Source organism: Mobula hypostoma, chromosome 23 (assembly GCF_963921235.1).
Source record: "Mobula hypostoma chromosome 23, sMobHyp1.1, whole genome shotgun sequence".
Lineage (NCBI taxonomy): Eukaryota > Metazoa > Chordata > Chondrichthyes > Myliobatiformes > Myliobatidae > Mobula > Mobula hypostoma.
Window position 1 is genome coordinate 278,013 of NC_086119.1, and position 18,711 is coordinate 296,723.

Genomic DNA, 18,711 nt, shown 5'->3' on the forward strand with positions numbered 1-18,711 from the left:
ATCGGAGCCTGGCCATCCCTAGTGCAACTCCATGCTATCGGAACCTAGCCATCCCTAGTGCAACTCCATGCTATCGGACCCTAGCCATCCCTAGTGCAACTCCATGCTATCAGAGCCTAGCCATCCCTAGTGCAAGTCCATGCTATCGGAGCCTAGCCATCCCTAGTGCAACTCCATGCTATCGGACCCTGGCCATCCCTAGTGCAACTCCGTGCTATCGGACCCTAGCCATCCCTAGTGCAACTCCATGCTATCGGACCCTAGCCATCCCTAGTGCAACTCCATGCTGTCAGAGCCTAGCCATCCCTAGTGCAACTCCATGCTATCGGAGCCGGGCCATCCCTAGTGCAACTCCATGCTATCGGACCTAAGCCATCCCTAGTGCAACTCCATGCTATCGGAGCCTGGCCATCCCTAGTGCAACTCCATGCTATCGGACCCTGGCCATCCCTAGTGCAACTCCATGCTATTGGAACCTGGCCATCCCTAGTGCAACTCCATGCTATCGGACCCTGGCCATCCCTAGTGCAACTCCATGCTATCGGACCCTAGCCATCCCTAGTGCAACTCCATGCTATCGGAGCCTGGCCATCCCCAGTGCAACTCCATGCTATCGGAGCCGGGCCATCCCTAGTGCAACTCCATGCTATTGGACCCTGGCCATCCCTAGTGCAACTCCATGCTATCGGAGCCTAGCCATCCCTAGTGCAACTCCATGCTATCGGACCCTGGCCATCCCTAGTGCAACTCCATGCTGTCGGACCCTGGCCATCCCGAGTGCAACTCCATGCTATCAGAGCCTGGCCTTGATCCCTAGTGCAACTCCATGCTATCGGACACTAGCCAACCCTAGTGCAACTCCATGCTATCGGAATCTGGCCATCCCTAGTGCAACTCCATGCTATCGGAGCCTAGCCATCCCTAGTGCAACTCCATGCTATCGGAGCCTAGCCATCCCTAGTGCAACTCCATGCTATCGGACCCTGGCCATCCCTAGTGCAACTCCATGCTATCGGAGCCTGGCCATCCCTAGTGCAACTCCATGCTATCGGAACCTGGCCATCCCTAATGCAACTCCATGCTATCGGAGCCTAGCCATCCCGAGTGCAACTCCATGCTATCGGACCCTGGCCATCCCTAGTGCAACTCCATGCTATCGGAGCCTGGCCATCCCTAGTGCAACTCCATGCTATCGGACCCTAGCCATCCCTAGTGCAACTCCATGCTATCGGAGCCTGGCCATCCCTAGTGCAACTCGATGCTATCGGAGCCTAGCCATCCCTAGTGCAACTCCATGCTATCGGAGCCTAGCCATCCCTAGTGCAACTCCATGCTATCGGAGCCTAGCCATCCCTAGTGCAACTCCATGCTATCGGAGCCTGGCCATCCCTAGTGCAACTCCATGCTATCGGAGCCTGGCCATCCCTAGTGCAACTCCATGCTATCGGACCCAAGCCATCCCTAGAGCAACTCCATGCTATCGGACCCTAGCCATCCCTAGTGCAACTCCATGCTATCAGAGCCTAGCCATCCCTAGTGCAAGTCCATGCTATCGGACCCTAGCCATCCCTAGTGCAACTCCATGCTATCAGAGCCTGGCCATCCCTAGTGCAACTCCATGCTATCGGAGCCTGGCCATCCCTAGTGCAACTCCATGCTATCGGACCCTAGCCATCCCTAGAGCAACTCCATGCTATCGGAGCCTGGCCATCCCTAGTGCAACTCCATGCTATCGGACCCTAGCCATCCCTAGTGCAACTCCATGCTATCGGACCCTAGCCATCCCTAGTGCAGCTCCATGCTATCAGAGCCTAGCCATCCCTAGTGCAAGTCCATTCTATCGGACCCTAGCCATCCCTAGTGCAACTCCATGCTATCGGACCCTGGCCATCCCTAGTGCAACTCCATGCTATCGGACCCTAGCCATCCCTAGTACAACTCCATGCCATCGGACCCTAGTCGTCCCTAGTGCAACTCCATGCTATCGGACCCTAGCCATCCCTAGTGCAACTCCATGCTATCGGAGCCTGGCCATCCCTAGTGCAACTCCATGCTATCAGACCCTAGCCATCCCTAGTGCAACTCCATGCTATCGGACCCTAGCCATCCCTAGTGCAACTGCATGCTATCGGAGCCTGGCCATCCCTAGTGCAACTCCATGCTATCGGACCCTGGCTAACCCTAGTGCAACTCCATGCTATCGGAGCCTGGCCATCCCTAGTGCAACTCCATGCTATCGGACCCTGGCCATCCCTAGTGCAACTCCATGCTATCGGACCATGGCCATCCCTAGTGCAACTCCATGCTATCGGACCCAAGCCATCCCTAGCGCAACTCCATGCTATCGGAGCCTGGCCATCCCTAGTGCAACTCCATGCTATCGGACCAAAGCCATCCCTAGTGCAACTCCATGCTATCGGAATCTGGCCATCCCCAGTGCAACTCCATGCTATCGGAGCCTAGCCATCCCTAGTGCAACTCCATGCTATCGGAGCCTAGCCATCCCTAGTGCAACTCCATGCTATCGGACCCTGGCCATCCCTAGTGCAACTCCATGCTATCGGAGCCTGGCCATCCCTAGTGCAACTCCATGCTATCGGACCCTAGCCATCCCTAGTGCAACTCCATGCTATCGGACCCTAGCCATCCCTAGTGCAACTCCATGCTATCAGAGCCTAGCCATCCCTAGTGCAAGTCCATGCTATCGGAGCCTAGCCATCCCTAGTGCAACTCCATGCTATCGGACCCTGGCCATCCCTAGTGCAACTCCGTGCTATCGGACCCTAGCCATCCCTAGTGCAACTCCATGCTATCGGACCCTAGCCATCCCTAGTGCAACTCCATGCTGTCAGAGCCTAGCCATCCCTAGTGCAACTCCATGCTATCGGAGCCGGGCCATCCCTAGTGCAACTCCATGCTATCGGACCTAAGCCATCACTAGTGCAACTCCATGCTATCGGAGCCTGGCCATCCCTAGTGCAACTCCATGCTATCGGACCCTGGCCATCCCTAGTGCAACTCCATGCTATTGGACCCTGGCCATCCCTAGTGCAACTCCATGCTATCGGACCCTGGCCATCCCTAGTGCAACTCCATGCTATCGGACCCTAGCCATCCCTAGTGCAACTCCATGCTATCGGAGCCTGGCCATCCCCAGTGCAACTCCATGCTATCAGAGCCGGGCCATCCCTAGTGCAACTCAATGCTATTGGACCCTGGCCATCGCTAGTGCAACTCCATGCTATCGGAGCCTAGCCATCCCTAGTGCAACTCCATGCTATCGGACCCTGGCCATCCCTAGTGCAACTCCATGCTGTCGGACCCTGGCCATCCCGAGTGCAACTCCATGCTATCAGAGCCTGGCCTTGATCCCTAGTGCAACTCCATGCTATCGGACACTAGCCAACCCTAGTGCAACTCCATGCTATCGGAATCTGGCCATCCCTAGTGCAACTCCATGCTATCTGAGCCTAGCCATTACTAGTGCAACTCCATGCTATCGGAGCCCGGCCATCCCTAGTGCAACTCCATGCTATCGGAGCCTAGCCATCCCTAGTGCAACTCCATGCTATCGGAGCCTGGCCATCCCTAGTGCAACTCCATGCTATCGGAGCCTGGCCATCCCTAGTGCAACTCCATGCTATCGGACCCTAGCCATACCTAGTGCAACTCCATGCTATCGGACCCTAGCCATCCCTAGTGCAACTCCATGCTATCAGAGCCTAGCCATCCCTAGTGCAAGTCCATGCTATCGGAGCCTGGCCATCCCTAGTGCAACTCCATGCTATCGGACCCTAGCCATCCCTAGTGCAACTCCATGCTATCGGACCCTGGCCATCCCTAGTGCAACTCCATGCTATCGGAGCCTGGCCATCCCTAGTGCAACTCCATGCTATCGGAGCCTGGCCATCCCTAGTGCAACTCCATGCTATCGGACCCTAGCCATCCATAGTGCAACTCCATGCTATCGGACCCTAGCCATCCCTAGTGCAACTCCATGCTATCAGAGCCTAGCCATCCCTAGTGTAAGTCCATGCTATCGGACCCTAGCCATCCCTAGTGCAACTCCATGCTATCGGACCCTAGCCATCCCTAGTGCAACTCCATGCTATCGGAACCTAGCCATCCCTAGTACAACTCCATGCCATCGGACCCTAGTCGTCCCTAGTGCAACTCCATGCTATCGGAGCCTGGCCATCCCTAGTGCAACTCCATGCTATCAGAGCCTAGCCATCCCTAGTGCAACTCCATGCTATCGGACCCTAGCCATCCCTAGTGCAACTGCATGCTATCGGAGCCTGGCCATCCCTAGTGCAACTCCATGCTATCGGACCCTGGCTAACCCTAGTGCAACTCCATGCTATTGGAGCCTGGCCATCCCTAGTGCAACTCCATGCTATCGGACCCTGGCCATCCCTAGTGCAACTCCATGCTATCGGACCCTAGCCATTCCTAGTGCAACTCCATGCTATCGGAGCCTGGCCATCCCTAGTGCAACTCCATGCTATCGGACCCTGGCCATTCCTAGTGCAACTCCATGCCATCGGAGCCTAGCCATCCCTAGTGTAACTCCATGCTATCGGACCCTGGCCATCCCTAGTGCAACTCCATGCTATCGTAGCCTAGCCATCCCTAGTGCAACTCCATGCTATCGGACCCTAGCCATCCCTAGTGCAACTCCATGCTGTCAGAGCCTAGCCATCCCTAGTGCAACTCCATGCTATCGGACCCTAGCCATCCCTAGTGCAACTCCATGCTATCGGAGCCGGGCCATCCCTAGTGCAACTCCATGCTATCGGACCTAAGCCATCCCTAGTGCAACTCCATGCTATCGGAGCCTGGCCATCCCTAGTGCAACTCCATGCTATCGGACCCTGGCCATCCCTAGTGCAACTCCATGCTATTGGACCCTGGCCATCCCTAGTGCAACTCCATGCTATCGGACCCTGGCCATCCCTAGTGCAACTCCATGCTATCGGACCCTAGCCATCCCTAGTGCAACTCCATGCTATCGGAGCCTGGCCATCCCTAGTGCAACTCCATGCTATCGGAGCCTAGCCATCCCTAGTGCAACTCCATGCTATCGGACCCTGGCCATCCCTAGTGCAACTCCATGCTATCGGAGCCTAGCCATCCCTAGTGCAACTCCATGCTATCGGACCCTGGCCATCCCTAGTGCAACTCCATGCTATCGGAGCCTGGCCATCCCTAGTGCAACTCCATGCTATCGGAGCCTGGCCATCCCTAGTGCAACTCCATGCTATCGGACCCTAGCCATCCCTAGTGCAACTCCATGCTATCGGACCCTAGCCATCCCTAGTGCAACTCCATGCTATCAGAGCCTAGCCATCCCTAGTGCAACTCCATGCTATCGGAGCCTAGCCATCCCTAGTGCAACTCCATGCTATCGGACCCTGGCCATCCCTAGTGCAACTCCATGCTATCGGACCCTAGCCATCCCTAGTGCAACTCCATGCTATCGGACCCTAGCCATCCCTAGTGCAACTCCATGCTATCGGAGCCTAGCCATCCCTAGTGCAACTCCATGCTATCGGAGCCTGGCCATCCCTAGTGCAACTCCATGCTATCGGACCTAAGCCATCCCTAGTGCAACTCCATGCTATCGGAGCCTGGCCATCCCTAGTGCAACTCCATGCTATCGGACCCTGGCCATCCCTAGTGCAACTCCATGCTATCGGACCCTGGCCATCCCTAGTGCAACTCCATGCTATCGGACCCTGGCCATCCCTAGTGCAACTCCATGCTATCGGACCCTAGCCATCCCTAGTGCAACTCCATGCTATCGGAGCCTGGCCATCCCTAGTGCAACTCCATGCTATCGGAGCCTGGCCATCCCTAGTGCAACTCCATGCTATCGGACCCTGGCCATCCCTAGTGCAACTCCATGCTATCGGAGCCTAGCCATCCCTAGTGCAACTCCATGCTATCGGACCCTGGCCATCCCTAGTGCAACTCCATGCTATCGGACCCTGGCCATCCCTAGTGCAACTCCATGCTATCGGAGCCTGGCCATCCCTAGTGCAACTCCATGCTATCGGAGCCTAGCCATCCCTAGTGCAACTCCATGCTATCGGAGCCTGGCCATCCCTAGTGCAACTCCATGCTATCGGACCCTGGCCATCCCCAGTGCAACTCCATGCTATTGGACCCTGGCCATCCCTAGTGCAACTCCATGCTATCGGAGCCTAGCCATCCCTAGTGCAACTCCATGCTATCGGACCCTGGCCATCCCTAGTGCAACTCCATGCTATCGGAGCCTGGCCATCCCTAGTGCAACTCCATGCTATCGGACCCTGGCCATCCCTAGTGCAACTCCATGCTATCGGAGCCTAGCCATCCCTAGTGCAACTCCATGCTATCGGACCCTGGCCATCCCTAGTGCAACTCCATGCTATCGGAGCCTGGCCATCCCTAGTGCAACTCCATGCTATCGGACCCTAGCCATCCCTAGTGCAACTCCATGCTATCGGAGCCTGGCCATCCCTAGTGCAACTCCATGCTATCGGAGCCTGGCCATCCCTAGTGCAACTCCATGCTATCGGAGCCTAGCCATCCCTAGTGCAACTCCATGCTATCGGAGCCTAGCCATCCCTAGTGCAACTCCATGCTATCGGAGCCTAGCCATCCCTAGTGCAACTCCATGCTATCGGAGCCTGGCCATCCCTAGTGCAACTCCATGCTATCGGACCCTGGCCATCCCTAGTGCAACTCCATGCTATCGGACCCTAGCCATCCCTAGTGCAACTCCATGCTATCGGACCCTAGCCATCCCTAGTGCAACTCCATGCTATCGGACCCTAGCCATCCCTAGTGCAACTCCATGCTATCGGAGCCTGGCCATCCCTAGTGCAACTCCATGCTATCGGAGCCTGGCCATCCCTAGTGCAACTCCATGCTATCGGACCCTAGCCATCCCTAGTGCAACTCCATGCTATCGGAGCCTGGCCATCCCTAGTGCAACTCCATGCTATCGGACCCTAGCCATCCCTAGTGCAACTCCATGCTATCGGACCCTAGCCATCCCTAGTGCAACTCCATGCTATCGGAGCCTGGCCATCCCTAGTGCAACTCCATGCTATCGGACCCTAGCCATCCCTAGTGCAACTCCATGCTATCGGACCCTGGCCATCCCTAGTGCAACTCCATGCTATCGGAGCCTAGCCATCCCTAGTGCAACTCCATGCTATCGGAGCCTGGCCATCCCTAGTGCAACTCCATGCTATCGGAGCCTAGCCATCCCTAGTGCAACTCCATGCTATCGGAGCCTGGCCATCCCTAGTGCAACTCCATGCTATCGGAGCCTGGCCATCCCTAGTGCAACTCCATGCTATCGGACCCTAGCCATCCCTAGTGCAACTCCATGCTATCGGACCCTAGCCATCCCTAGTGCAACTCCATGCTATCAGAGCCTAGCCATCCCTAGTGCAACTCCATGCTATCGGAGCCTGGCCATCCCTAGTGCAACTCCATGCTATCGGACCCTAGCCATCCCTAGTGCAACTCCATGCTATCGGACCCTGGCCATCCCTAGTGCAACTCCATGCTATCGGAGCCTGGCCATCCCTAGTGCAACTCCATGCTATCGGAGCCTGGCCATCCCTAGTGCAACTCCATGCTATCGGACCCTAGCCATCCCTAGTGCAACTCCATGCTATCGGACCCTAGCCATCCCTAGTGCAACTCCATGCTATCAGAGCCTAGCCATCCCTAGTGCAAGTCCATGCTATCGGACCCTAGCCATCCCTAGTGCAACTCCATGCTATCGGACCCTGGCCATCCCTAGTGCAACTCCATGCTATCGGACCCTAGCCATCCCTAGTGCAACTCCATGCTATCGGACCCTGGCCATCCCTAGTGCAACTCCATGCTATCGGACCCTGGCCATCCCTAGTGCAACTCCATGCTATCAGAGCCTGGCCTTGATCCCTAGTGCAACTCCATGCTATCGGACACTAGCCAACCCAAGTGCAACTCCATGCTATCGGAATCTGGCCATCCCTAGTGCAACTCCATGCTATCGGAGCTTAGCCATCCCTAGTGCAACTCCATGCTATCGTAGCCTAGCCATCCCTAGTGCAACTCCATGCTATCGGACCCTGGCCATCCCTAGTGCAACTCCATGCTATCGGAGCCTGGCCATCCCTAGTGCAACTCCATGCTATCGGACCCTAGCCATCCCTAGTGCAACTCCATGCTATCGGAGCCTGGCCATCCCTAGTGCAACTCCATGCTATCGGACCCTAGCCATCCCTAGTGCAACTCCATGCTATCGGAGCCTGGCCATCCCTAGTGCAACTCCATGCTATCGGACCCTAGCCATCCCTAGTGCAACTCCATGCTATCGGACCCTAGCCATCCCTAGTGCAACTCCATGCTATCGGAGCCTGGCCATCCCTAGTGCAACTCCATGCTATCGGACCCTGGCCATCCCTAGTGCAACTCCATGCTATCGGAGCCTGGCCATCCCTAGTGCAACTCCATGCTATCGGACCCTGGCCATCCCTAGTGCAACTCCATGCTATCGGACCCTAGCCATCCCTAGTGCAACTCCATGCTATCGGAGCCTGGCCATCCCTAGTGCAACTCCATGCTATCGGACCCTGGCCATCCCTAGTGCAACTCCATGCTATCGGAGCCTAGCCATCCCTAGTGCAACTCCATGCTATCGGACCCTGGCCATCCCTAGTGCAACTGCATGCTATCGGAGCCTAGCCATCCCTAGTGCAACTCCATGCTATCGGACCCTAGCCATCCCTAGTGCAACTGCATGCTATCGGAGCCTGGCCATCCCTAGTGCAACTCCATGCTATCGGACCCTGGCTAACCCTAGTGCAACTCCATGCTATCGGAGCCTGGCCATCCCTAGTGCAACTCCATGCTATCGGACCCTGGCCATCCCTAGTGCAACTCCATGCTATCGGACCCTAGCCATCCCTAGTGCAACTCCATGCTATCGGAGCCTGGCCATCCCTAGTGCAACTCCATGCTATCGGACCCTGGCCATCCCTAGTGCAACTCCATGCTATCGGAGCCTAGCCATCCCTAGTGCAACTCCATGCTATCGGACCCTGGCCATCCCTAGTGCAACTCCATGCTATCGTAGCCTAGCCATCCCTAGTGCAACTCCATGCTATCGGACCCTAGCCATCCCTAGTGCAACTCCATGCTATCGGAGCCGGGCCATCCCTAGTGCAACTCCATGCTATCGGACCTAAGCCATCCCTAGTGCAACTCCATGCTATCGGAGCCTGGCCATCCCTAGTGCAACTCCATGCTATCGGACCCTGGCCATCCCTAGTGCAACTCCATGCTATTGGACCCTGGCCATCCCTAGTGCAACTCCATGCTATCGGACCCTGGCCATCCCTACTGCAACTCCATGCTATCGGACCCTAGCCATCCCTAGTGCAACTCCATGCTATCGGAGCCTGGCCATCCCCAGTGCAACTCCATGCTATCGGAGCCGGGCCATCCCTAGTGCAACTCCATGCTATTGGACCCTGGCCATCCCTAGTGCAACTCCATGCTATCGGAGCCTAGCCATCCCTAGTGCAACTCCATGCTATCGGACCCTGGCCATCCCTAGTGCAACTCCATGCTGTCGGACCCTGGCCATCCCGAGTGTAACTCCATGCTATCAGAGCCTGGCCTTGATCCCTAGTGCAACTCCATGCTATCGGACACTAGCCAACCCTAGTGCAACTCCATGCTATCGGAGCCTGGCCATCCCTAGTGCAACTGCATGCTATCAGACCCTAGCCATCCCTAGTGCAACTCCATGCTATCGGAGCCTAGCCATCCCTAGTGCAACTCCATGCTATCGGAGCCTAGCCATCCCTAGTGGAACTCCATGCTATCGGACCCTAGCCATCCCTAGTGCAACTCCATGCTATCGGAATCTAGCCATCCCTAGTGCAACTCCATGCTATCGGAGCCTAGCCATCCCTAGTGCAACTCCATGATATCGGAGCCTAGCCATCCCTAGTGCAACTCCATGCTATCGGACCCTGGCCATCCCTAGTGCAACTCCATGCTATCGGAGCCTGGCCATCCCTAGTGCAACTCCATGCTATCGGACCCTGGCCATCCCTAGTGCAACTCCATGCTATCGGAGCCTAGCCATCCCGAGTGCAACTCCATGCTATCGGACCCTGGCCATCCCTAGTGCAACTCCATGCTATCGGAGCCTGGCCATCCCTAGTGCAACTCCATGCTATCGTATCCTGGCCATCCCTAGTGCAACTCCATGCTATCAGAGCCTGGCCATCCCCAGTGCAACTCCATGCTATCGGAGCCTGGTCATCCCCAGTGCAACTCCATGCTATTGGACCCTGGCCATCCCTAGTGCAACTCCATGCTATCGGAGCCTAGCCATCCCTAGTGCAACTCCATGCTATCGGACCCTGGCCATCCCTAGTGCAACTCCATGCTGTCGGACCCTGGCCATCCCGAGTGCAACTCCATGCTATCAGAGCCTGGCCTTGATCCCTAGTGCAACTCCATGCTATCGGACACTAGCCAACCCTAGTGCAACTCCATGCTATCGGAGCCTGTCCATCCCTAGTGCAACTGCATGCTATCAGACCCTAGCCATCCCTAGTGCAACTCCATGCTATCGGAGCCTAGCCATCCCTAGTGCAACTCCATGCTATCGGAGCCTAGCCATCCCTAGTGGAACTCCATGCTATCGGACCCTAGCCATCCCTAGTGCAACTCCATGCTATCGGAATCTGGCCATCCCTAGTGCAACTCCATGCTATCGGAGCCTAGCCATCCCTAGTGCAACTCCATGCTGTCGGAGCCTAGCCATCCCTAGTGCAACTCCATGCTATGGGACCCTGGCCATCCCTCGTGCAACTCCATGCTATCGGAGCCTGGCCATCCCTAGTGCAACTCCATGCTATCGGACCCTGGCCATTCCTAGTGCAACTCCATGCTATCGGAGCCTGGCCATCCCTAGTGCAACTCCATGCTATCGTATCCTGGCCATCCCTAGTGCAACTCCATGCTATTGGAGCCTGGCCATCCCTAGTGCAACTCCATGCTGTCGGACCCTGGCCATCCCGAGTGCAACTCCATGCTATCAGAGCCTGGCCTTGATCCCTAGTGCAACTCCATGCTATCGGACACTAGCCATCCCTAGTGCAACTCCATGCTATCGGAGCCTGGCCATCCCTAGTGCAACTCCATGCTATCGGAGCCTGGCCGTCCCTAGTGCAACTCCATGCTATCGGAGCCTGGCCTTGATCTGTCAGGGACTGTGTAGCGGCTGCCTATGCATCAGCCTCCCTTCATTAAACATCATCATACACAGGCATTCTCCATTAAGGGAATCCACCCTGACATCCTGGATTAAGTCTTGTGGTGATCAGGCAGTGGTGAATGGGTGTGGAGCCCACACTTCACCAGAATATGTTGATCCTAGATCAGCCTCTACAGCAACCTGAAGACCACCAATAGACAACCCCTTAGGAGAACAGCAGAATCAGAATCAGGCTTACTATACCTGGCATAGGACATGAAATTTGTTGTTTTGTGCATGCAGTACAGTGCAATACATAATAAAAAATACAATCAATTACAAAATATATATATATTGTGTAGAGAGAGTAGAGCAGTGATCTACTCTCAAGTTGCAGTACTACTGCCCTGTAATAATATTGTAACAATACTTATTAGATTAGATTATTCCGCAACTCCACACTTCTCACAATAAAGATCGACATGAATTTCTTCCTTTTATTCAGAATACCCCTGTTGATAAAGCCCAGAATTGTGTAAGCCTTTTTCAATGTCTTGTGCCAACAGATTTCTCTGTCCCTGCACTCCATTATAATGGTATCCTTTATATTATTTTTGAAACATATTATATTATTATTCAAACATCCACCCTGCTGCCAATGATCTTCAGTTAATCATTGATCTGTTACCTGGAAATTCATCGTCTTCGTCGTTGTTGTTGTTGTTGTTGTTGTTGTTGTTGTTGTTGTTGTTGCTGCTGCTGTTGTTGTTGTTGTTGTTGTTGTTGTTGTTGTTGGACTTGCCTGTTCGAGAAATTACAAAAGCCACATCAAAGTTACTGTACAACCAGGGCATTATCCTTAAATTCCCTTTAAAACTCCTTACCAAGAGAAAAAGATTTTGACTATCAACCCAATCCATGTCTCTTATAATCTTACATATTTCTATCAAGTCATCACTCAACTTCCTTCACTCCAGGGAGAACATCATACTTGTCTGGATTAAATTCCATCTACCTAAACTAAGGTCAAGAACAACCCACTTTCTGGTGAGATAAACTATCCTTAGCACATTAAATAAATTCCATCCCATCTAAGCCCATTAAGTTAAGGCAATTCCAATCAATATTCAGAAAATTAAAATCCTCCACTCTTTCTGTGATCTCCTCTATAAGACCTCCCTCCCCTTTCTCCATCTCTCTGTCTCTATCTCTGGAAGCAAACTCTCAATCAATATCTTTTATAAACTTATTGATTCCCAAGGGGTATTTTGACTGTACCTCTTCCCATCAGAGCCCCTGTAAAAATGTTATTCCTTTTTCTCAGTTAATTCATCTCCTCCACATCTGCTACCAGGATGTGACTCTCCTTTCCAGGATGTCAAGGATGTCTTCTTTCTTCAAAGAATGTCTTCTTCCTCCATTACTGATGCTGCCTTCACCCACATCTCCATTTTCCAAACATCCATGCCCACTCCATCTTCCTGCCGCCTTAACGGTGATAGAGTTCCGCTTATCCTTATCTACCACCCCATGAGCCTTTGCATCCAACACATCATCCTCTTCAACTTCCACCATCTCCAAAGGGATCCTACCACTAAACATACCTTTATCTCTCCCGCCACTGACCGCTTTCTGCGGGGATCGCTCCCTCCACCATTCCCTTGTCTATTTGTTCCTCCCCACTAATTTTCCTCCCAAAATTTATCCCTGCAAGTCGCCCAAGTGCTACACCTGCCCATTCACCTCCAGGAGAGGCAACACTTCACCTGTGAATCTGCTGGGGTCATCTATTGTGTCTGGTGCTCCAGATGTGGCCTCCCCTATTGTGAGACCCGTCGTAAATTGGAGGACTGCTTCACTGAGCACCTCCGCTCCATCTCCCAAAAGCAGAACTTCACGGAGTCCAAACATTGTAATTCCAGTTCCCACTCCCTTTCTGACATACTTGCCCTTGGCCTTCTCTTGTGCCAAGATGAGGCCACCCTCAGGGTGGAGGAGCAACACCTTTCATTCCATCTGGGTAGCCTTGAATTTCTCTCTCCGGTAAAAAAGTTACCTCCCCCTTCATTCTTCTTCTATTACCTGCTCTGGTATTTTACCTCTTCTGACCTGCCTAGCACTCCCCGCTGGGTCACCTCCTCATTCCCTTTCTTCTATGGTCCACTCTCCTGTCCTATCAGATTCCTTCCTCTCCAGCCCTTTGCCTTTCCCAAACTCCTGGCTTCACCTAAGACCTTCCAGCTAGCCTCCTTCCCCTCACCCCACCTTTTTATTCTGGCATCTTCCCCCTTTCTCGTATTTACTATTTCTGTGATCTGCTTACATATCCACTCTTATTCTAGCCCACTATAAAGATAAAGATTACAAAGATTAGCTCTATTTGCCCCATGTACATTAAAACATTGAAACATAGAGTGAAATAAATCTTTTGCGTCAATGACCAAGACAATGCAAGGATATGTTGGGCAGCCCGCAAATGTAGGCTGCAGCTCTATAAAACTCTGGTGAGGCCACACTTGGAGCACTGTGTCCAGTTCTGGTCCCCTCACTATAGGAAGGATGTGGAAGCATTGGAAAGGGTACAGAGGAGATTTACCAGGATGCTGCCTGGTTTAGAGAGTATGCATTATGATCAGAGATTAAGGGAGCTAGGGCTTTATTCTTTGGAGAAAAGGAGGATGAGAGGAGACATGATAGGGGTGTACAAGATATTAAGAGGAATAGATAGAGTGGACAGACAACGCCTCTTCCCCAGGGCACCACTGCTCAATACAAGAGGACATGGCTTTAAGGTAAGGGGTGGGAAGTTCAAGGGGGATATTAGAGGAAGGTTTTTTACTCAGAGAGTGTTTGCTGTGTGGAATGCACTGCCTGAGTCAGTGGTGGAGGCAGATACACTTGTGAAATTTAAGAGACTACTAGACAGGTACATGGAGGAATTTAAGGTGGGGGGTTATATGGGAGGCAGGGTTTAAGGGTCGGCACAACATTGTGGGCCAAAGGGCCTGTACTATGCTGTGCTATTCTATGTTCTATGTTAAATGTCGCCATACTTCTGGTACTAACATAAACACAAAATACTCTGCAGACGCTGGGGTCAAATTAACACTCACAACACGCTGGAGGAACTCAACAGGTCGGGCAGCATCCATGGATACCATCAGTCAACGTTTCAGGCCGGAACCCTTCGACAGGACTGTAGGGGGAAGGGGCAGAGGCCCTATAAAGAAGGTGGGGGGAGGGTGGGAAGGAGAAGGCTGGTAGGTTCCAGGTGAAAAACCAGTAAGGGGAAAGATAAAGGGGTGGGGGAGGGAGGCAGGGAGGTGATAGGCAGGAAAGGTGAAGAAAGAATAGGGGAAAACACAATGGGTAGTAGAAGAAGGCAGAACCAAGAGGGAGGTGATAGGCAGCTGGGGGAGGGGGCAGAGTGAAATAGGGATAGGGGAAGGTGGGGGAGGGAATTACCGGAAGTTGGAGAATTCAGTTTTCATTCCAAGGGGCTGGAGACTATCCAGACGTTATATGAGGTGTTGCTCCTCCAACCTGAGTTTAGCCTTATCATGGCAGTAAACCTATACGTCTCCATTCCCCATCAAGAAGGCCTCAAAGCCCTCCACTACTTTCTGGACAATAGACCTTACCAGTTCCCCACCACCACTGTCCTCCTCTGGTAGGCGGAACTGGTTCTCACACTTAATAACTTCTCTTTTGGCTCTTCCCACTTTCTTCAGACTAAGGGCGTAGCTATGGGCACTCGCATGGGCCCCAGCTGTGCCTGCTTCTTCGTTGGCTATATGGAACAGTCTGTGCTCCAAACCTATTCTGGTACTGCTCCCTGACTTTTCCTTCGGTACATTGACAACTACATTGGTGCTGCTTCCTGCAACCATGCTGAGCTCGTCACTTTCATCGACTTTACTTCAAACTTCCACCCAGCCCTCAAATTCACTTGGTCTATCTCGGACACTTAGCTCCCCTTTCTCAATCTCTTAGTCTCCATCTCTGGAGACAGACTATCCACTGACATCTTCTACAAGCCCACTGACTCTCATAACTACCTCGACTATACCTCTTCCCACCATGCTACATACAAAAATGCCATTCCCTATTCCTAGTTCCTCCATCTCCGCTGCATCTGCTCCCAGGATGAGGTTTTCCGTTCCAGGACATCCCAAATGTCCTCTTTCTTTAAGGATCATGATTTCCTTTCTGCCGTCATCAATGATGCCCTCACCCGCATCTCCTCCATTTCCCGCACCTCAGCCCTCACCCCATCCTCCCACCACCACAACAGGAACAGAGTTCCCCTTGTCCTCACCTACCACCTCACCAGTCTCCGGATCCAGCACATTATCCTCCACAACTTCCGCCACCTTCAACAGGACCCCACCACTAAGCACATCTTTCCCTCTCCACCCCTCTCCGCTTTCCGCAGGGATCAGTCCCTCTGTGACTCCCTGGACAACATGTCCCTCCCCACGGATCTCCCACCTGGCACATCCCTGTAAGTTCAAGTGCTACACCTGTCCCTACACCTCCTCTCTTGCCACCATTCAGGGCCCCAAACAGTCCTTCCAGGTGAGGCAACACTTCACTTGTGAGTCTGTTGGGGTCATCTATTGCATCCGGAGCTCCTGGTGCGGCCTCCTCTACATCAGTGAAACCCGACGCAGATTGGGGGACCGCTTCGTCAAGCACCTCCGCTCCGTCCGCCAGAACAGACAGGTTCTTCCGGTTGCCACCCACTTCAACTCTGCTTCACATTCCCTTTCGGATATGTCCATACATGGCCTCCTCTACTGCCATGATGAGGCTAAACTCAGGTTGGAGGAGCAACATCTCATATACCATCTAGGTAGTCTCCAGCCCCTTGGTATGAACATAGAATTCTCCAACTTCTGGTAATTCCCTCCCCCTCCCTTCCCCTATCCCTATTTCACTCTGCCACCTCCCCCAGCTGCCTATCACCTCCCTCATGGTTCCGCCTCCTTCTACTACCCATTGTGTTTTCCCCTATTCTTTCTTCACCTTTCCTGTCTATCACCTCCCTGCCTCCCTTCCCCCACCCCTTTATCTTTCCCCTTACTGGTTTTTCACCTGGAACCTACCAGCCTTCTCCTTCCCACCCTCCCCCCACCTTCTTTATAGGGCCTCTGCCCCTTCCCTCTTCAGTCCTGATGAAGGGTTCCAGCCTGAAACCTCAACCGATTTTTTCCACAGATGATGCCCGACCTGCTGAGTTCCTCCAGCATGTTGTGAGTGTTGGTGCTAACATAGTATGGCTACAACTTACTAACCCTTACTAATGCATAAATCTTTGGAATGTGGGAAGAAACTGGAGCATCTGAAGGAAACCTATGCACTGACAGGGAGCACGTACAAACTCCTTACCATCAGCAATAGGAATGGAACCCCAATCACTGGCGGTGTAGAGCACTGGATCAACTGCTATGCTACTGAATCCTGAAACATCGACTGTTCATTTCCATAGATGTTGCCTGACCTGTTGAGTTCCTCCTGCACTTTGTGTGTGATCCTTGCTATAGCTAAGTGACCAAAATTAAACCCAGTTCTTCGGGCGGGAGGAGAAAACGCAGCAAGCGCAGCTCCTCGGTGAAATTATATTGTATCTGTTAAATAGGGGCCGTGGACAATTCTAATCTGATGAAGACAGACGTGAGAAGCAGAGGAACATCTGGAGAAATTTCTGAAATGCCTGGTTTCGCTGTCGTTGCTACTGTGTGTTCGAGAATCTCCGGAGGGAAGGCCCCAAAATCCCCGGCTTTGCCTGCTGCTGGCGACCGAGGCTGAGGTCGAAGCGTTCAGATAGAGATGGTGCTCGGTACTCGGTGTCGGCGGGCTGATCGGAGCTCTAAGTTTTCAGACGACTCAGAGTCGGACTGTAGTCGGGCATGGCAGGGAGAGCTTTCTTCCTTCTCCCGTCTGCGTGAGATGTGGGACTTTCGAGAGACTTTGAACTTTTATACTGTGCCATGGACTGTTCTTCGTCAAGTTATGGTATTGTTGCACTGTTGTAACTATATGTTATAATTATGTGGTTTTGTTAGTTTTTCAGTCTTGGTCTGTCTTGTGTTTCTGTGATATCACTCCGGAGGAATATTGTGTCATTTCTTAATGCATGCATTTCTAAATGACAATAAAAGAGAACTGCGTGTCTTCATAATCTAATCTAATCTAAAGAGCAGTCTCACCAGCATCCTGTAAAAGCACACCATAATCTCCTGTATTCAATGAAAATTAAAGCAAGAACTGGAGAATCCAGCAGATTTTAGATGAGTTGTATTTTTGGACTGAATTGACCTGCCATATGATTCTATATCTACATTCATTCCCACCATCTGACCTTCAACCCAGCCTGTCAGCCTTATTTCCAGCTTGCTGATTGGCACTGACTTGCCAATTATTGACCTATCATTGCCCCCATATCCCATCCCTGACCTCTCTTTCCTTTGCAATCCTCCAGCTCCTCTGCATTCCATAAGGACAGGACACATAAAGTATAAGTGTTTATTTTTGTTACAGAAGCCTTTAGAAGTGCTGGGAAATTAACCTCTCGGTGGCTGACTCTGGAACGAAACATTTATGTACAGGCATCTTACTACTTCTAGCACATACTGTATACTATTTTTGAGACATTGAGAAATTAACTTATTGACACAGCCCAAGCGCTCCCTACCAGCTTTAACTGACCTAGGATGAGAAAAGTAAATTCAGTCCAAAAATACAACTCATCTAAAAACCTGCTGAATTCTCCAATATGCTTGCCAGTTCACTCATTAATTTCTCAATACAGAACTCTACATCGTCACTTTTGACCTAAGCACCATTTGCTTTCAAACATATAACTACCGTCTAGGGCACCACGGTACCATAGTGATTAGCACAACACTATTATAGCTCGTGGCGCCAGAGTTCAGAGTTCAATTCCGGCTCCATCTATAACGAGTTTGTACGTTCTCCCAATATTGTCTGATTTCTCTGGGTGCTCTGCATTCTTCCCACAGTGCAAAGATGTTCAGGATAGCTGTGTTGTTTGTCTTTGAATATTATCCTGTGATTAGGCTAGTATTAAAGAGGTGGGTTGCTGGGTGGTGCAGCTTGTTGAGTTTGAAGTGACTGTTCTGTGCTATATCTCTAAATAAAAATAAATAAAAGCAGTCAGGCAACATTTCTAATGATTCATTCATCTTCATTCAGGGTTTTTCAGAAATGAACTAATTGTCAACAATGTTAAAGTCCAGCTGAGAATAGTCATTAAATTAATATATAATTAGGAACTGTAGTGGTATATACCCACCCAATGAGGAAGTTTCAAATGTATAACTTTCCTCAAGTTCTGAAGAGAGGACTGTGCAAATTCCATTCAAATTTTCAGTATTCTTTTGTAGCCGTTTTCGTTGTTGCTGACAGAGCTGTAATATCATAAT

The 18,711-nt window shown here is 52.1% G+C and overlaps 1 protein-coding gene across 2 annotated transcripts in view; it reads right to left on the reverse strand.

Annotated features, from left to right (window-relative positions):
• The window catches only part of LOC134337106 (integrin alpha-E-like), a 296,891-nt gene that overhangs the window by 246,471 nt on the left and 31,709 nt on the right, over positions 1-18,711 (reverse strand). For both annotated transcript variants that reach the window (XM_063031953.1, XM_063031952.1), the window contains exons 5-6: positions 18,582-18,696; positions 11,952-12,065 (exon numbers count right to left, since the gene is read on the reverse strand). In XM_063031953.1, the coding sequence (XP_062888023.1) occupies positions 11,952-12,065; positions 18,582-18,696 (229 nt within the window). The remainder of the gene's footprint in view (positions 1-11,951; positions 12,066-18,581; positions 18,697-18,711) is intronic.